The sequence below is a fragment of the Periplaneta americana genome, chromosome 7, assembly GCF_040183065.1.
Source record: "Periplaneta americana isolate PAMFEO1 chromosome 7, P.americana_PAMFEO1_priV1, whole genome shotgun sequence".
NCBI lineage: Eukaryota > Metazoa > Arthropoda > Insecta > Blattodea > Blattidae > Periplaneta > Periplaneta americana.
In genome coordinates, this window is record NC_091123.1 from 136,935,661 (window position 1) to 136,957,923 (window position 22,263).

Genomic DNA, 22,263 nt, shown 5'->3' on the forward strand with positions numbered 1-22,263 from the left:
TCTTGTCTCTATATTTAGTGCTGTGCCATTAACATTTACAATCCTAAACACAAGCAGCTAAAACGAAGTTACAACACTATTGTTTTCTTTTTTGTGTATAATGGGATTCTGTGATATGAATTCAGTTTTAAACAACATGTTAAAAGAGTTAAGATGCCGTTAAGCCCCATTAACGCTGCTAGAGCAGTAGCGTTGGTAGAGGATGATTGCAGCTTATGTTATGTGGCTCATGTGTTGCATACATGGCCCCGTAGCTCTTGAAGAGTATCTGAAGCATGGTGAAGGACATTCCTTCCTAAAATATCCCACAGATGATCAATAGGTTTAAGATCTGTACTGCGTGATGGCCATTCAATGAGTTGAATCCATACTTCATTGAGGTACTGGAGGACATATTGCGCCACACGAGAACGTGTATTGTCTTGCAAGGGCATGAAATTGTCACCAATAAATGATGCAAAAGGAAAAACATGTTGCTAAAGGATTTCTTCAATGTAGGGATGGACAGTACGAGACCCACTCTCCACAAAGACAAGGTCCGTTTGTGCAATCAAACTGATGCTGCCCACACCATCACTCAAGCGCCATGAAATGCTGTCCTTGATGAAAAGTTGGATGGAGAATACCATTTTCCAGTCCTCCACACTTTCTCTCTTCCATTTGGGGATCTGAGGAAGAATCGGGACTCATCTGAGAACAAAACTGTTCCTCATCGTTTGCCAGCCCATTTCTGATGTTCCTTTACAAACTGTAAGAGAGTTTGACGGTGTTGTCTTGTAAGTTCTGGGCCAATATCAGGTCTTCTGGAGATCAGACCAGCATCATGTAACCTCCTCTTCACAGTCCACTCACTGACATTCACACCTCGCACTTATTCTAGTCGATTTCTGACTTCGACCGCAGTGGTGTGGTAGTTACACAGCACTTGAAGGAACAAGAACTGGTCATCTATTGCAAGAAGATGACCTTTTCCTACCATATTCCGATCTTCGACAATATGAACGAAGTTCCCTGTACCTTTGCACTGTACGTGAATCAGTCGACGGAGTTGTCTGCAACATAACGTAAGCTGTGTTCATACTCTACCAACGCGACTGATCTAGCGGCATTAATGAGGCTTAACGGCATCTTAACTCTCTTAAATGTTGTTTAAAACTCAGTTCAATATTACAGAATTCCATTAGGAGCAAAAAAGAAAACAATGATGTTGTAACTTTGTTTTAACTGGGTGTGTTTTGGGTTGTAATGGCACAGCAATAAATATAGAGTAAGGAACAGGAAGTGGCAAAGCGGATGTCACAAGTGACACAATGGGTATACAGTACTTTCCTTTCCAAAACATAAATTAACACTTGCCTAACACAAACAGACCCACAGAAGCACACAGTAATGTTATAATTTGTATTATGATTTGATATTTCAAATTATTTTATTCAAGTGTTGCGTTTTTTTTTTTTCTCGGCAGTGTATATTGAATACAGAGATAGTCAGTCATGGTACTCTTTAGAAAGATAAATATTTTTTCATATTATGTAACACTATTTGTTAATTTTGTGTATTATTTGTTTTATTTTGCGGCAACTAAATATCGCTTTACTGTTGCTAGTATTGATGCTTTTGTTAAGAATACATGAGATCTGTGCACGACATGAACATGTGTTATTTAATATTCAGGCTCCTGCCTTGGATTCATCGCCTGTTTAAATAAAGTGCAACCTTATTCATTTATTATCTATATCATTGTTATTCTCTTGTGTTTTTGCCAGTAATCTTACTAGTTATAAAAGTCATTTGTATTTGACTTAACAATACTGAGAATGTTTCCCATTATTTGTATATTTTGTAAATTTCGTTATTAGTTTCGGAAATGTTATTGTAACTGTTACTACGTAGAGGCATTATTAACTGCACACCTGGTAAAAATAGCTGTTTTAATTAATGTGTTTTATTTAATATAATGTAAACGTGAGTTGTGATTATCACCTTTCACTAGGGTGATTTGAGTGCAGCATTTTTTTGCACCACCACCACCAGAATGCCTCACCGGCCGCCACTGATTGTCACAATTTTAACTAACAAACAATAAAATTACAAGAAATAGATAAGCAATAAAAAAACTGAGTGACTTAGCTCAGACGATAGTGTTTGAGACTCGTATTCGGAAGCTCACGGGCTCAAACCCCGTGGTCAACCAATGTGACTGAGGTTTTTCATGGTTTCCCTCAGTCACGAAGGCACATGCAGGATTGGAAATTTATATATTATGATTCATGATCCCCTTAATCGCTAATATCATAAACATTGAAACAAAATCTAAATCAGTTACATGAACATAAGACAATAAAAAACAGAGTCAGAACAAAAGTCCACGACCTACTGATATACCCAAAGATTCTACACGTGATATATCAACAGATATTAAAGTTTGTATAGCTAAACTTCACAAAAAATGCCAACTGAGAATAAGTGAAACAGAGAAAAAGAGGTTATGGGATTTTTAAGTCAGTTAAAACAGGACCTCAGAATAGCAGGAAATTAACACAGGAGTAAAACAGGATTGCGGTCTCCCTTCTGCTCATATTGCACTTGAATGAAATTCTTCAGAAACGGAGACAAATACGACAGAGTCAGTTGCAGATAAACAGAAATTTAAAAATAGGTTCATTGATATTTGCAGTTGACCTAGTTTCAATAGAATCTACAGAAAATGATCTACAATACTCAGTACGTAATTTAAATATCATTGCAAAAAATATAAAACGGAAATAAATACAGAAAAAAGAAGTTACGGCCATTTGGGGCAAATACCCTATCCCTAAAAAAATATGTTTAGAAGGCAAAATTTTAGGAAGAGTTAATGATTTTACATAATTACTGTATCTTGGCTACAAATTAATATTTGATAATGATTTGGATATAATGAGCAAAATTGTAAAATACTTCAAATCTATGGGAATAAAAGAAGGGTAATGAAACCTTCCCTGCTACAGAGAGGCACTAGAATACACCTTTAACAAATCTTGTACTCTGTTATGGTAATGAGGCATGGACATTAAGGCGGATGCACGAAAGCAGAATAACAGCTAACGAAATGAGGTTTATGTGAACAACACCATGATATACAAAATGGAACCATAAAAGCAACGACAAAGTAATGGAAGAATTGAGTCTGGAATCAGTACTCGATTTCATACAGAAATATCAGAACTGGATGAGCCATTTGCAATGTATGAGATCTTACAGAATCCCAAAAGCTATTCTTCATTATCAACCCCATGGGAAGAGATCTCTGGGACGTCCCAAAAAGAGCTGGGGAGAAATTCCTCTTGATTATGAGATCCTAACAGACCACATGGCCTAATACTTGTATAAATGATGATGATGATGATGATGATGATCAAGTCAGGTAGATAAAGGTGTTTGGGTATGCTTGGAACAAAAGGATAGTATGTTTGTTTTGGTTTCTCCACACCCACACTGCATATGCAAGGAATTTCCGGCCACCAAGTACCGGTACAGTTAAGATAAAAAAAAATATTATGTTGACAAACAATTTATAAAATTGAATAATTTCAAGGAAACAATTGTTCTGGGGCCAGGTTTCCATCCAGGAACCTCTGGCTGAACGCACCAGTGCTCTACCGATTGAACTACCCAGGAACTCCACCCGACACCGTCTCAATTTTTCTCCTTATATTCACACAACTCTAGTGGGCTGACGAGATGCCAGAGACCCACATCGAGTGCACACAAACTCTGTGCGACTTGGAATTGTGGTTTTCTGTTAACGCACCTATAGTAACCTATTATGCAAGTCTAGTTTTTCGGGTAAAATATTCAAGTCCCGGGATCGATACCCGGAACCGGAACAATTTTTCCCCTGAAATTATTCAAGTCTGCTTCACATTGAGTTTTACCTGAAAAACTAGATTTGCAAGATAGAATATTATTGTTTTTACAAAATATGATAATTTGGGGCTTTTTGCCACAAAATAGTAAAAATATGCTACATTGCGAGCTCAATAGTCTTTTATATAAAGGAAAGCCAGAAATATGCAAAACTATGTACAATTAATATTCATTACATTCGTTGAAAACCTGTACAAATGATTTTGTATGACTTTCAAATAGACAGTAAAAATAGGCAGTTATATACGAATTCTCACTCTATTAATATGCCATTCACGGATAATGACACATACTTAAAGTTCTTGTTCATTTTGCTTGTTGCAGAAGTGGTGAAAATCCTCGATCGCTTTTCACTAGAGAAGTTAGGGACTGTATTCATACCTCCCACGCCAGTTCCCCATGCCAGATCCCTTTCCAGCTCCTCTGCCAGCTCCCAAGCCTCCTATTCCAGCTCTACCAGCTCCCTTTCCTCCATTACCAGTTCTGCCAGCAACCCTGCCACTTCACGTTCCTCTGCTAACTCCCATGCCACATCGTCATTGGAGCATCTTTCAGCAGCAGCAGCAGCAGAAGAAGAAGAAGAAGAAAAAGAAGATAGAAGAAAAAAGAAGAAGAGGAGGAAGAAGAGGGAAGAAGAAGAGGAGGAGGAAGAAGAAGAGGAGGAGGAGGAAGAAGAAGAGGAGGAGGAGGAAGAAGAAGAGGAGGAAGAAGAAGAAGAAGAAGAAAAAGAAGAAGAAAAAGAAAAAGAAGAAGAAGAGGAGAGAAGAACGAAGAGTTGCTGCTGCCCCTGGGTAAGATATGTATATCGTGGGCTTCGTAGTCTTTTTAGGCGCAAGTAGTTATAAATTTTATGTTTAAGAGCCATTTTCAGACAGATCGCTCTCGGAGTGTTTCTATGTTTTCCTCATTACTTGTTCACAGGTAAACAATTCTGTTACAAACTTTCGTTTTGTTTGGTGGCCTTTTTCTTTACGTGCTAAAAATATGTTTGAATCTCACGCTCTGTCCCTTGGTTCCAATCAATGTTTATAATATATTTTTATTGTTATTTCAGTCATCAGCTTTCAGGTATATTGAAGGTTAACATCCTATCATTTCATGATACATGAGCTAGTTTAAATCACAAATGTTTTCGGCCATTTCGTTTGTCATCTTCATGTGATTATGTGAATACAATAAATAATACGAATATTTTAACAATATTTTAGGAGCTATACCATGCCATATTATAACATAAAGACATACAGTGCAATTCAGTGATTATGTTACGAACTTTTAGAAATGATGGAAGAGACAATTATGAACAACTTTCATATAGGAACCTATGTCCGGAAACATTTCGTTTCGTAGTAAAAAACCAAGATACATTTTGGTTTGGTTGCAGACGACTTGTTCCTGTAAACGTTGATGATTTATCATAAAAATGGTATAAGTTAGTTGGCAGTGGCGGCTAATTGACTGAGGCAAATGAGGCCGGGCCTCAGTCACTTGGCTTAACTGAAATCAAATTTTGTGTTTTTATATAATGTATTAGTTATTTGAATGAAGCATATATCGCTGTAGAAGCATTTGAAAACTTTGATGTATAGAGACCTGTTTTGCAGTAAAATTTGTTCCTGAGGCTGGGATCGCTCGTGCCGGGTCTGGCTTGTGATGTATATAGACCTGTTTTGCAGTAAAATTTGTTCCTGAGGCCAGAATCGTTCGTGCCTGGTTTGGCTTAATGCATTTCATGTCCTTTGGCGGGCTTTGAGTTTACGCTTAAAACGTTGTAGCTGAGGCACAATTCGGCTGGCCTGGTCAGGTTTCACTCCTCCCATCCATGGGCCGGCCTCAAGGGTAGAGTGGGGTGGGAATAGCAGTGGTGACTTGTCTTCCTAACTAGGCCATAAATAACAAAATTCCAGCTCTTTGGCAGGCAGAAACCCACTCGAGATTCTCTCCCCTTATGTCTCAGTTTATGACATAAGTGAGGGTGTTCTACTATTGTACTTCATAGTACAGTAGTGAATCTGGGCCAATGTTGTTATGTATTTCGGGAAAATATAAACAGAAACAAATGAGAGAAATAATGCTGGTGCAGTTAATTCATTGTTAGAGTGTCCTTTTTCGAGAAGAAATAATACTAAAAGACAGGAAGTTTTAAATAAAGAGAGAGACTACCGAGATACCTACGACATCGCTGATAATTTTTCTGACACATAATCTTAAAACGCGAGTTTCTATTGCATCCTGGTATGGACAACATAAATGGTTATGTGGTAATATGATGCAAAATAAACTTCTCTTGGCCTTGTTTGTTGCTGTCAAAGGAAAAAAATAAAAAGAAAAGAAAGAAAGGGGAATTTCAACACATAATATGGGATGCTTCATCACACTGAAACAATCACTGAAACTCACAGCATAATAGCTTATTTGGTGAGTGAAATTATTATTTTTCATTGATAGTAATAAGAATAGACTAATAATAATAATAATAATAATAATAATAATAATAATAATAATAATAATAATAATAATAATAATAATAATAATACAGTAATAATGATATTAGTAATATAATAACAATAATAATTAATTAATATCATAAACATTTCCTATCAGAGGCACTTAAACTAGTTGCATCTGTGATGAAAGAGTGATGGAACGGAGAGAAATTCTCCTCGGCGCCGGGATTTGAACCCGGGTTTTCAGCTCTACGTGCTGATGCTTTATCCACTAAGCCACGCCGGATACAACCCCGACGCCGGTTAGATAAAGCATCAGCACGTAGAGCTGAAAACCCGGGTTCAAATCCCGGCGCCGAGGAGAATTTTTCTCCGTTCCATCACTCTTTCATCATATGATGACGCAGAATATCTGCATGGAAATATCATATGTACTTCAGTACATCAAAATATATAGTTGCATCTGGCCTCACCAAGGATTTTGATCACTGGCCGCTACTGTTAGTTGGCATCATAAATTATATTTTGACTGATTAAACATTGCAACTTGCCAAAATGCATTTCATTTATGGAAGTACAAAAGGAAATGGAAGGAAATTTGCAATGTTCAATCGGTCAAAATATCATTTACTATATCAACTAACTTATACTGTCTATATGAATAATCACCAACGTTTGCAGGAACAGGATACCTTTCAGTTCGATTTTAGTTGGTTACACTGACTAGCATATCTAGGATCTAGGTTTGTAACTACGAAACGGAACGTTTCCAGACATAGATTCCTATAAGAAAGTTGTTCATATTGATGGCCTCTATCATCCCTAAAATTTTGTAACATAGTCACTGAATCATCCTTGTATAATTTCATAATTAATGAGTGCTAAAACTGTATATTAAAACAAGAGTGAACTTCAGTGTTACATATTATCTTATTGGTTATTTTATGCTAAACACGTTTTCCTCCTATTTTTATCAAAGTCAAAAACATGTTTAAAATCTATTTGTTAAAACATATTAAATGCACATTGTGTGAGTAAACTATATTCTATGAGAAGATGTATAATATGTCTAAATTGTTATAAACTTATAAATTAGTACGTAATTATTCGTACACATATGATGAAACCACTGCAAGGAAAGGTGCGGATGATGATGTTTCTATGCTGTACTACTTCTGCTCTGTCATTCTTTTGCCCGAAGTGAAGCATCTTGAAATATTTTGCGACTCGTGTGCAGGGAAAAATAAAAATTATACTGTTTTCAGATTTCTACATTATTTAGTGCACATTTGTCAACGATTTGACTCTGCAAGGGTAACCTTCCCATAAAGAGGCCATTCGTATATGGAGTCCGATAAAGATATGGGTCTTATTAAACAGAATGCTCATATTGAAGTACCCAATGATTATAATCAAAGTCTCGAGAATGAAATCCTGTCCATTCACTGCAGGTGAGGCTGGTCAACATATGTTCTACAAGTGAGGATAGTATATGGAATCTCATTATAAGAAGAAACTGCCATTTGGAACACGTCCAATAACTGAGGTTTTTATTGGACAGGAGAATATTCGCACCATTACTATGAGAGAATGTGCATACAACGTAGCCTGGGTGTCACACATTTTTGTTTATAGAAAGCAGAACATTCCATCCTCTGAAATAAGCTATCATACTCATCTTCCAGTATTGGTGTCAAAGTGCAATGATCTTCAGCTGTTAAGTCAATTCTGTTGTCCGTTAGCTAAAGCATTCTACAAGAACATAAAGATACGAGCAGATATCGAAGATGATGATTAATTTCAACTATTGTGAAAGAGGAGCAAGAAATATTGTGTTAATAATTGAATCGTTGAGTTGGAAAAGGGGTCATGTCCTGAAAAGTAAATTGTTCAGGAGAGACGAAAAACTGTTTTACTACACAAAGGGTTTAAGCATGGTGTCGTGGAGTTGCTACGAAGCAATAGGTTCCAGGGTGAAACAATATACACTATTACAAGTTAATTTAGACATTGAGTGTGGTCAGTAATCCAGTTTAAACGTACTGAAGATGACCCCTCTGATGACATTGATGAGGCCACTAGCCATCTGTTTGCAGGGGAATGATCATGTTATGCAAGGTTAATGTTTCGTATGTTAGATATTAATGAGAGTGTTTTGTGCATACACGTTTATTCACAATGTATCCAAAATACAGTCACAAATGCAGACATTAGTAGGTATATTTCAGCCATCTTTATCTTCTCTATCCTTTGCTGGCCACTGGCAGATAGTGTCATAAAATGGTTTGTGCTCGTCAGGTATGTATTGCAGAATTTTCTTTACATCATCTAGATTCTTCCTGTTTATTGGAACAGGTTCACTTTATGGTTGTTAATCTGGAAGATCTGCGTTACATCCTCCTTTGAGCAGTGAAAACTGTACTATAGAGAGGTCATCAATGGATGTCCTGGCTTCAAAGATTCCGGGACAATCGCAACGGAAAGTGAAGTGGCTATACATAGATATCTTAAACTTCGCTTTTGTTTTGCTACCATAAGAGCACACTGAGGTAACATTCCTTTTGTAGTGGTTTGGCCACCACGACTTGAAGTTCAGAATATCTTCTGTTTCCAGGTTTATGACTCTGAAGTTGTTCTTCTGACACAATGAATGTATCAAAGTTTCATACTCCTCCGGAGTATATATCCTGTCCTCTCGTTTTATTTTCCTTTTTGCGACGCTAAAGTCGCGATCACATGCATTGAATGAGTGACCATGCATGGGAAAGCAATAATGTATCTCTGGAATAAGGTGCGTCATTGTTAGCAAGAATCTAAGAACGGTATGATTCTTGTTTTGGCTAGGGCAATTATCAGCAAACAAATACAACTGTTTCACATCAGTGCAACAAACAAGTACATACTTCATTTGGTCCTTTTTTTAGCAAGACCCTCATGGTAGGAATAAAAGTATGCTTCGCCTGATTTCAAATTATGAACACAAAATTCGTACAGCCACAGCTGCCGATAGTAGAAAATCTCTTGGACAGGAATGTGTGGTAGCGGAAGATTTGACATATAATCAAAGACAAAGCCTGCCACATCGTCTCTTTCTTTGCACAATTGCTGAACTTCCTGCATTTTGTGGTAGAATTTCTTTGCTCTACGATTATGAATACTCAGTTCACCAGCAGCAACCCTTTTCACTGCATCACATAATGCAGGATTCCGCAATTTTGTCTTCCTTTCTTCACAGTAACTACAAACATCAACTTGCGGTTGCCCAAACCCGATGTTGAAATTTTCATGCATGTACCTCACAAAGAAGTCATATTTCACCCCACTCTGAGGATTTTTCGTGATAAACATGTTGTGCAGAATTTTCATGTTCAAATTGCTTGAAAAATAGTACTTCTTTGTGTCACTGTAATGCACTTCATGCACAGGAATCTACTTTATGAAGTCATGGATTGAAAGGAAAATGTCTCCTCGTATGACATGTCAGGAACTGGCACTTCTACCTCGTTGATCTTTCGGCAATTTATCTTTAACCAGCAGCTTTTGCAAATGCTCCATTCGTTTCATTGAAACACCGTGTAAGTTTAAGTGTGCTGTTTTACATACTTTCACTGTTTCATTGCTCACCTTCACATAATATTCATACGAATATGTCTTGGGTTTTGGGGTAGATTCCATTGTTTTATTCCGGCTTCTGTGTCTTTCAACAGCGTGATATTGAATGAGGCATTGTGAATACGAGTCTTGATCATTTTTGTTGTCACATTCATTGATTCTGCTAATTATCTGCGTTTTTTGTTCACTGGAAAATGCATCAAACCATCTCATTTGACACCTGCAAGTAAAACACGACATGTACACAAACATAATCTCTAGTGGATAAGTGGTACATGTAATAACTAATAAAGTAAACAATCCACCAGCGTTATGCGTCAATAGCATAAACAAGCACTTACGAACAGTTAGACCCAGTCTTGCGAGGTGGGATATATTTCCCTCTAGATATTGTGAAAGGTTGTTCTTTAACTTGTGCAATTTTCTTCTTATACGGTGAATAGTTTGTCACATCGCGACGTCGACGTTTTCGCCATAACACATTTCCACTACTGCTGGATGTATCATTGTCACTACTCATTGTTATCGACTAATAAACTCTGCACCAGAGAAGTTTCACTCACTGAACTTAGCACAACAGACGCCAAAAACAGTTTAAAACAAAGTGGAAGTTCTGACTATAGGCCTACACAATCCCGTGACATGTGCGATACCTAGTATCTTACCATGGAATACTTCGAAAAAGGGTCATCTCCGGACATGACCCCTTCTCCAACTCAATACTAATCTAACGCACACTTCTGTGGACCAGACATGACCCCTTGTTATACCAAACGATGTGTACAGACATAGCAGTCAGGTATCGCCAATAAACGCCATTTTGAAAAATGATGGCCTTGACCCCTTTTCCAACTCACCGATTCAATTATAGTTTTATCATTATTTCGGACATTTTGATTACTCTTTCCTTGTTTCTTAGGACTGATTACGGTGATTTATTCAACTATTGTGATCATGATGATTAATGCAACTATTGTGAAAGAACAGCAAGAAATAATGTTAATAACATTGTGCATCATTATAGTTTAATTATTACTGTTATGTCAGGCATTGATTATACTCTTTTCTCGTTTCTCAGAACTTTGATTATGATGATTAATTCAACTATTGCGATTATCATAATTAATTCAACTATTGCGATTATGATGATTAATTCAACTATTACGATTATGATGATTAATTCAACTATTGCGATTATGATGATTAATTCAACTGTTGTGATTATGATGATTAATTCAACTACTGAGATTATGATGATTAATTCAACTATTGTGATTATGATGATTAATTCAACTATTGCGATTATGATGATTAATTCAACTATTGCGATTATGACGATTAATTCAACTATTGCGATGATGATTAATTCAACTATTGCGATTATGATTAATTACTCTATTGTTATTATTTCAACTATTGTGAAAGAGGAGCAAGGAATATTGTGTTAATAATTATAGTTTAATCATTATGTCGGACATTTTGATTACCGGTACTCTATCCTTGTTTCTTAGGACTGATTATGGTGATTTATTCAACTATTCTGATTAAGATTTTTAAATCAACTATTGTGAAAGATCAGCAAGAAATAATGTGTTAATAGCATTGTACATCCTTATAATTTAACTAGTATTATGTCAGACTTTGATTATTCCGTTCCCTTGTTATCAGAACTTTGATTATGATGATTAATTCAAATATTGCGACTGTGATGATTAATTTAACTATTGTGATTATGATGATTAAGTTAACTATTGTAATTATGATATTAATTCAACTGTTGCGATTATGATGATTAATTCAACTATTGCGACTGTGATGATTAATTCAACTATTGCGACTGTGATGTTTAATTCAGCTATTTTGAAAGATCAGCAAGAAATAATGTGTTAATAGCATTGTGCATCCTTATAGTTTAACTAGTATTATGTCAGATTTTGATTATTCCGTTCCCTTGTTATCACAACTTTGATTATGATGATTAATTCAACTATTGCGATTGTGATGATTAATTCAAATATTGCGATTATGATGATCAATTCAAATATTGCAATTATGATATTAATTCAACTATTGAGCTTATGATGATTAATGCAACTATTGCGATTATGATGATTAATTCAACTATTGTGATTATGATGATTAATTCAACTATTGCGATTATGATGATTAATTCAACTATTGCGATTGCGATGATTAATTCAACTATTCTGATTATGATGATTAATTCAACTATTGTGATAATAATGATTAATTTAACTATTGCGATTATGATGATTAATGCAACTATTGCGATTATGATGTATAATTCAACTATTGCGATTGATTATGATTAATTCAACTGTTGTGATTATGATGATTAATTCAACTATTGCAATTACGATTATTAATTCAACTATTGCGACTGTGATGATTAATTCAATTATTGTGATTATGATTAATTCAACAATTGCGATTATGATGATTAATTCAACTGAAGTGATGATGATTAATTCAACTATTGCGATTATGATAATTAATTCAACTATTGCGACTGTGATGATTAATTCAACTATTGTGATTATGATTAATTCAACTATTACGATTATGATGATTAATTCAACTATTGCGACTGCAATGATTAATTCAGCTATTGTGATTATGATATTATTTCAACTATTGCGATTATGATTAATTCAACTATTGCGATTAAGGTAATTAATTCAACTATTGCGATTAAGATGATTAATTCAACTATTGCGATTATGATGATCAATTGAACTATTGCAATTATGATATTAATTCAACTATTGTGATTAAGATGATTAATTCAACTAAAGTGATTATGATGAATTATTCAACTATTGTGATTATGGTGAATTATTCAACTATTGTGATTATGATGATCAATTCAAGTACTGTGATAATGATGATCAATTCAACAACTGTGATTATGATGATCAATTCAACTACTGTGATTATGATGATCAATTCAACTACTGTGATCATGATGATCAATTCAACAATTGTAATTATAATATTAATTCAACTATTGCGATTATGATGATTAATTCAACTATTGCGATTATGATGATTAATTCAACTGAAGTGATTATGATTATTAATTCAACTATTGCGATTATGATGATTAATTCAACTATTGCGACTGTGATGATTAATTCAACTACTGTGATTACGATGATTAATTCAACTGTTGTAATTCTGATATTAATTCAACTATTGCGATTATGATGTTAATTCAACTATTGCGACTGTGATGATTAATTCAACTATTGTGAATATGATGATTAATTCAACTATTGTGAATATGATGATTAATTCAACTACTGTGAATATGATGATTAATTCAACTATTGTGATTATGACGATTAATTCAACTATTGCGACTGAGATGATTAATTCAACTATTTTGATTATGATGATTAATTCAACTATTTTGATTATGATGATTAATTCAACTATTGTAATTATGATATTAATTCAACTATTGCGATTACTATGATTAATTCAACTATTGTGACTGTGATTATTAATTCAAATAATATGATTATGATGATTAATTCAACTATTGCGATTATGATGATTAATTCAACTATTGCGACTATGATGATTAATTCAACTATTGTGATTATGATATTAATTCAACAATTGCGATTGATGATGATTAATTCAACTATTGCGACTGTAATGATTAATTCAACTAATGTGATTATGAAGATTAATTCAACTATTGCGACTGTGATGATTAATTCAACTGTTGTGATTATGATGATTAATTCAACTATTGTAATTATGATATTAATTCAACTTTTATGATTATGATGATTAATTCAACTATTGCGATTATGATGATTAATTCAACTATTGTAATTATGATGATTAATTCAACAATTGTAATTATGATGATTAATTCATCTATTGCGATTACGTTGATTAATTCAACTATTGCGATTATGAAGATTAATTCAACTGTTGTGATTATGATGATTAATTCAACTATTGCGATTATGATGATTAATTCAACTATTGCGACTCTGATGATTAATTCAACTATTGTGATTATGATATTAATTCAACTAAAGCGATTGATGATCATTAATTCAGCTATTGCGACTGTGATGATTAATTCAACTATTGCGACTGTGATGATTAATTCAACTACTGTGATTATGATGATTAATTCAACTATAGCGATTGATGATAATTAATTCACCTATTGCGACTGTGATGATTAATTCAACTACTGTGATTATGATTATTAATTCAACTGTTGTAATTATTATATTAATTCAACTATTGCCATTATGATTAATTCAACTATGGTAATTATGATGATTATTTCAACTATTGGGATTATGATGATTATTTCAACTATTGTGATTATGATGATCAATTCAACTATTGTGATTATGATGATTAATTCAACTATTGCTGTTGTGATGATTAATTGAACTATTGCGACTGTGAACACTACTTCAACTATTCCGATTATGATGATTAATTCAACTATTGCGATTATGATGATTAATTCAACTATTGCGACTGTGAAGACTACTTCAACTATTGCGATTGATGATGATTAATTCAGCTATTGCGACTATGATGATTAATTCAACTACTGTGATTATGATGATTAATTCAACTGTTGTAATTATGATATTAATTCAACTGCTGTAATTATAATATTAATTCAACTATTGCGATTATGATTAATTCAGCTATGGTAATTATGATGATTATTTGAACTATTGCGATTATGATTAATTCAACTATTGTGATTATGATGATTAATTGAACTATTGTCATTATGATGATTAATTCAACTATTGCGATTATGATGATTAATTCAACTATTGCGATTAGGATTAATTCAACTATTGCGATTATGACAATTAATTGAACTATTGCGATTATGACGATTAATTCAACAATTGTGATTATGATGATTAATTTAACTATTGCGATTATGATTAATTCAACTATTTCGATTATGATGATTAATTCAACTATTGCGATTATGATGAATAATTCAACTATTGCGATTACGATGATTAATTCAAGTATTGCGATTATGATATTAATTCAACTATTGCAATTGTGATGATTAATTCAATTATTGCGATTATGGTGATTAAATCAAGTATTGTGATTGTGATTAAATCAACTATTTTGATTGCGATGATTAATTCAACAATTGTGAAAGTGCAGCAAGAAATATTGTGTTAATAACATTGTGAATCTTTACAGTTTAATTGTAATATAGGACTTTGATTATTCTTTCCTTATTTCTCAGGACTTTGATTATTAAATCATTGTAAAAAGATATATTAACGTGCACAGTTGAAAAATTAAGCAACAAAAACTGGTTTAAAGTCAAATTTTTTATTCATAAGTTCAGAGCAGATACCAGCGCAACATTTCCATTTTGAAATAACTTTTCCAAGTATTAATTTAAATAAATGGCAGTGTTTTAAACTTAAAAAGTCATTTTGTCAAAACTAAAAATATCTGACTTTGTTCTTTCCATATACCCTTGAATTGTATAGTGTACGAAGTTTTGAAAATTACTTTAGATGGAATTTTGTTAATAAATTTATTACTTACAACTGCTCTACTGACTATGTGGAACTAAAAGAAAGATGGGTTGTGGGAGATGTGGAGGAGGTGTCTAGTCATTTAGCGGGCGTTATTGATTGGTGAGTAGTTTAAATGATAAACGATAAAGTGGATTTTGTGGGTTTGGAATCTGTTCGTTCAGAAATTGAATATACTGAATATGATTTCTAACAGTAAAGTATTCTTCTGCTGTATTAATTGATTAAGGGTTGTTAACTATTTTTCTAATAAATTCATCTGACATAATTAACATAAAATCCAGACGTTTGAGATGGGCAGGTCATGTAGCATATATGGGCTAATCCAGAAACTCATACAGAGTGTTAGTTGGGACGCCGGAGGGAAAAAGACCTGTGGTGAGACTGAGATGTAGGTGGGAGAATAATATTAAAGTGGATTTGAGGGAGGTGGGATATGATGGTAGACACTGGATTAATCTTGCGTGGGATAGGGACTGATACCAGGCATATGTGAGGATGGCAATGAACCTCCGGGTTCCTTAAAAGCCATAAGTAAGTAAGTAACTATTTTTAGGGTCTGTAACGTATTATTGATGTTCTTCAATTCATGGCCTGAGTCGAGCAAGTAAGCAGCAAATTTTGATTTGTTCCGATTATTGATAAAATCTGAGTATGTTCCTTGAATTCCATTTTGTTTGTCCTACATTAAGCTTTTATACGCCGCTTTGCAAGTGTTCATTTCTTTCTCCCAATTTACTTGTTATAATGCTGTTTAATGTATTATTCGTCTTATGTGTAACATTTTTTTTTTTTTTTTTTTAATTTTTAAAAGGCTGATAACACTAGTCTGCGATGAAATTTCTGCCTGCAAAGTTTGAATGTTTTTAGGGTATTTTTAGCATGCTGAAGTCAAATTCGAAGCCAGAATGTTCCTATCACATACCTTTTTTTTTTTTTTTGTTATTTTAATTTTCTTATAATATATTACGACAATTTATAACGTAATTATTTGAACTATAATACTTTAACAACTGTAGTTTTAATATGTTAAGATTTGAAAACCAAATGTTTTCAACATATTTTTAAGATGTTTATATTGAAAATCAAGGATAACAGATGTTTCTTAGCAGATAGAGGGTGCAAGCGTATAAGGAAGTTAGGGTGAAATAACGTGCAGCCTTGCCATTATTTTTATTTGTGGGAGATAGAAATGTCAGCCATATCTTGGTGAGAGACTCAACTCAACTCGTCTAGTTCCTCTCATGTTTCAATAATCTGTGTTTCATATGGAAACGAAACGAAATCAGTTTTTGAAGCTTTATTTTGTAGTAGAAAGTTGAGAGTTTTTAGTTCAGTAAGAAAGTATTTACCATGTCGCATCGAGAATGTATAAATAATCCAGACCATCTTTGTTATATAACTTATATAAAATGTACACATTGCCTAAGCAAAGGCGTAATTTTACAGATTTTGTGAAAAAGTCATATCTTGCTCATTTTGGAATCAAACTTGGAGATCAAAGTAAAGCTTGGGTACCGCACAAATTATGTAGAGTATGCATTGAAGAACTTCATCATTGGATCAACGGCAGAAAACTGTTGCTATCTTTTGGAGTACCTATGTTTTGGAGAGAGCAGTCGAACCATAGTAATGACTGCTACTTCTGTTTGTGTAATGTGAAAGGGTACGATTCTAAAAATAAAAAGCAAATCGTGTATCCAGTTATTCAGTCAGCCATTTTACCTGTACCCCATGGGCCTGATGTACCAATCACTGTGCGACTAGAAAATCTTGAATAGTTTTCATCTGAGTCTGATGTAGAGGTGAGGGAAATTGTGACGAGTGCCAGTGACTGTCTACCACAGTCTGGTGCTGCAGAACGTCGCTTTAAATAAGGAAAGAGACTGTTTCAAGTACATATGTGAGAAACTTCCACTACTATCTGAAGCAAATTAAAAGAAGATATATTCAATGGCCCTGACAAAAGAAAAGAGATATCTGATGCAGCAGTTAAAAACACTGTGGATGAAAAGGGGAAAGCAGCATGGATATCTTTCTGTGAATTTGTTTTAAAATTTCTTGGTAACAACAAGGGACCTAATTACCGAAACAATGTGGCTAACATGCTTGAACCATACAAGGAACTTGGTTGTAACATGAGTATCGAAATTCATTTTCTGTTTTCTCACCTAGATTATTTCCCGAAAATCTAGGATTTTTTAGTGAAGAGCAAGGTGAACGATTTCACAAGGATCTGCAGGAGTTCGAAAGGAGATACCAGGGACGATGGAGCACCAGTATGCATCCTCATTATTGTTGGATGTTAAAGCATGAAATACCCGAAGACAAAAATAAAAGAAAGAGGAGCAGGAGGACTTTCTCAACTAAGAAGAAGTGGTGAAATTTTTTGTGTGATGCATTGTGCTAATTTATACGTGCAATATTGAAGTAAACAAAACAAAACAAAGCAAAAACACTCTAGTGACATATATGAACAACCATACACATAATTGCAGCAAGTTGTGTCTTTTAAATATTGCTTTTGCATTTCAAATAAAAAAAAGTGAAATTAAAAAGTCTGTGATGAAATTCACGTAATTATACAATACATTTAAAGTGATTTTGCAAAAAAACGTGACGTGATAGAAGTAAACGGATTGAAAATTCGAATTCAGCACATCGACATTATATAAAATCACATTATTTACTTCAGGCAACAAACACAAAGTTGAAATTCGCAGGCTAGTGTAATAGATTGTTTATTTTTCCTATGTATGTCATGGATGCCCATGTGTTTTTTTCTTTTTAGATTCTATGGGTTGCAGAGTAGTGTGTGTTTTATTTTTTTGTGTTCTAAAGCGTTTGTGTATAAAGTTTTGTATTATTGTTTTGTTGAAGCCGTTTTCTATTGCTAATTGTAATGTCGATGGCTGAGAACCAGACTATTTTAAGTCCAAGATTTTATAAGAAATAAATCTGTGTTTCATTGTGTTCCAGTTCTTGTCTGTATATATGAATCGAACAAAATTGTAAATATTCCTCTCCATAAGGTTGCTATGAAGCTTTTTCAATTTTTTTTTATGAAGCTTTGAATGTCAGGAGCTTAAAATAGCTCTCCTGAAAAAGAGAAGTAAAATGGACTTGGAACAGTCTGGTTCTGGGTCATCGATATGTAATTATATTCTTTTTTGTAAGATTGTTTGTTTATTGGTGTGTTTATTAACGCGTCAATAAGATAAGTTTGCTGATTTTATTTGAGTGAGGGTGGTTTGATATATGGTATGCTATATAGTAGTGGGTTTTCGAAATATTGTGTATGGACTTAGCTCGTTTTATTTGAGGGTTAGATCAAGAAAGTTAATTGATCTGTATTGTTCTTCGTACATAAATTTTAGATTAGGGTGTAAGCTTTTGAACTTATTGGCTGTATATGTTGGTTTTGAATTTCTGCCATGAGCGATACCTTATAGCAGAAATCTTCCTTCAAAATTTAGAAAATAGTCATATAACGAAATACAACAAAACATATCATATTCTAGATACGTATACTACACTCTAATAATATATAACGAAAATATAAACATTCAGATTCCTGCTTAATGTTAACTAAATAAAAATAGGCAAGCAATAAGAAAATAAGACTTTAATAGAAAAAGAAAAGGAATAGGAAAATTCATTGCAAATGCTACATGGGATGTTAAGGATAGAGGATGGCTTTAATATGGTGGAAAACATTGAATTAAAAAAAATACTTTGCTGCAAAATACTGTACATTTTGATATGTGAGAAATATATATTATATAAAAAACAATGCGGATTTATGCTATAACAATATTTTTAAAGCTCTGGTGCTCAAGGTTTTCAAGGAACAAGGATGGTTCAAATGTGGTCGTGGAGATCCAGTAAAGTTTTAAAAAGAAAAATGCGTGCTTTAAAATAATCTTTGACATTTGAAAAAGCCACCACACTAAATTTAATGCAAATTTATTGCTCTTTTAGCTGTCATTTTTAAAATTCTGGTGTACAGGGATATCAAGGATGGCTAAAATGTGGTGGAAAATCAGTCAATTTTTAAAAAGAAAAATGCTTCTTTTAAAATAAAATTTAATGCAAATTTTTTCCACTTTTAGCTGTAATTTTTAAAGCTCTGGTGCACAGAATTTTTAAATTACACTAAACTTTGATTGCAATTTCTGGTAACTTTAATTTTTTGCTTGCTTTATTCTCATACAAAAGTGTTAATATCTTTATATCTTAGGAACTATCAATGCTACATGCATGATATTTGAAACACACGTTCTTAGGCTATTAGGAAACTTTTCTGTGTAACAGAGATTTGTTATTTTGTTGCATTCGAGAAATATCTTCTCATGTTTCTATAAAAAGTAGCCTATCTCTAAAATTTATTCTTAAAATGTACTCTTTATGATATAATATAATATAATGTTGTTTTATTAATTCAGTCTAATTGACATATCACAAATATAAAAAGTTAATGACACCCATGTAAGTGATCATTGTGTACTATACAAATATAAAACATTAAAATTAAGCAAACGTTTTCGCCCTTCGGGCATCATCAGGCTATTTTTTACATACAATATCTTGTACATTTTGTCTCTATTGTGGAGCGAATGATTAATCACAACCTTTAATAATGAAAATAATAACTATTTAATATCGATTTATGGTAATTAACAATCTAAAATTAATGTACAGGAATGAAAATTTAATACATAAAATTGTGGCTGCACTGCTGTGTTGTGTTTAAATTATAACATCATAAAACTGTGAGCATGATAAAAACATTTCATCCCTCTTTAAAATTCAAAATTTCATTAATTGGATGTTTTGCTGTTAGTCTTGTCTCAATGGTTCATTACTTGTTATGGTGAAATCAATCTGAAATATATTAGTTATTATGTAGAGAATCCTATATGGCGCGATGTTAAAATTTATTAAATTATTGTCGAAAATACTCACATTTAAGAACGTGTGCACTGCACAGGTTATCCATGTTGACATTTACATTAAGAAGATTTGAGACTGGGTTTTATCTGTAATGAAATTTAATATCAGAATATTTGGTGTAAATGAATATAATAATTGTGTGAACGTACTTACGATGAAATGCGGTTGACTTAGTTACGATGATCTTGCCGACTGATGTTACGCGGTGTGAAATTATGAAGTTTAAAGAGCAATGAAATGTTTTTATCATGCTCACAGTTTTATGATGTTATAATTTAAACATAACACAGCAGTGCAGCCACAATTTTATGTATTAAATTGTCATACCTGTACATTAATTTTTAGATTGCTAATTACCATAAGTCAATTTTAAATAGTTATTATTTTCATTATTAAAGGTTGTGATTAATCATTCGCTCCACAATATGAGACAAAATGTACAAGATATTGTATGTAAAAATAGCCTGATGATGCCCGAAGGGCGAAAAAGTTTGCTGAATTTTAATGTTTTATATTTGTATAGTACACAATGATCACTTACATGGGTAAGTGTCATTGACTTTTTATATTTGTGATATGTCAATTAGACTGAATTAATAAAACAACATTATATTATATTGACTATCTGAGTATTTCAACATGCTTTCTAAGATAATGTACTCTTTAGTTTAACATTTTGAAAACGATTATCAAAGTTATGCCATAACTATGTTAAAGAATGTGGTTTTAGGAGTAAACTGACTAAGAAGTTTTGAATTTATCTTAAAAATGGCGGATTTATATTCGCTGTGGTGAACTATAGTGCCCTGGTACTTCCCCCTTCCCCCTCCCAGATTTCTGCCCCCCCCCCTCTTATTTTAGCAATCTCAAATTTTAGTTGTTGCAGCAACATGCAAAGAAATGAAAATCGACCATCAAATAGGAAGAAATTTCAATTATACAACCTCCTCCCCTTAAGAATAAGATTTACATGTATTGGAAATAGTCTATGCAGGTCACTGACAGTTTGTGCATATGTGTGTATGGGTGGAGGTGGATGTGTATCGGTTTATGTGGACCTTATAAAGAAATTCCGTTGCATAAGTGAATTAAACTATTAAATATTTAAGCCATATAACTGATGCTGTGAGAATATGAATTCCGTAAGGAGACGGAGATGAGAGTCACTACTCGAAAGTGGAAATTAAAAAAAGATATTATTAAATACACAGTTGGTGAGTAACTGTATAAACTTTCTCGGAAATCACAGCACACTTAAACTTTAAGATCAGTACAGGAAAATGTATTGTTTTAACAAAACTTGTAATTTTCTAAATTTTTTTATTTAATTACTTTTTTGAGAAATTGAAAAGAGTGAACTATCTGATTATGGCTCCTAAGTCGTTTCATTGTATAGTAGTGGTAGCAGTGGCAGCAGCAACAGTAGCAGTAGTGGCAGCGGTAGCACTAATGGTAGTGGTGGTAGTAGTAGTAGTAGTAGTAGTAGTAGTAGTAGTAGTAGTAGTAGTATTAGTATTAGTAGTAGTTCTCCTTTGTCTTCCCTTTATCCTATTTCTGATAACTATGCAATACTTGTCTCTATATTACTTTTGTTTAGAAACACTCTCGGCTACAATCTAACTAGTCCTCCTCTACTATCATTGCTACCTTTCATTTCTATTATCCCTAATTTTCTGTTTATCTTCAAATATTTTTATCTCTGACTAATATTTACTAATGATCTATATTCCACTCTTTCATCTACAATACAA

At 33.3% G+C, this 22,263-nt stretch overlaps 1 protein-coding gene across 1 annotated transcript in view; it reads left to right on the forward strand.

Annotated features, from left to right (window-relative positions):
- Window positions 1-22,263, forward strand: part of LOC138702797 (uncharacterized) — a 142,849-nt gene that overhangs the window by 41,078 nt on the left and 79,508 nt on the right. Inside the window, exon 7 of the mRNA XM_069830095.1 lies at window positions 4,234-4,700. Within this exon, the coding sequence (XP_069686196.1) occupies window positions 4,234-4,700 (467 nt within the window). The remainder of the gene's footprint in view (window positions 1-4,233; window positions 4,701-22,263) is intronic.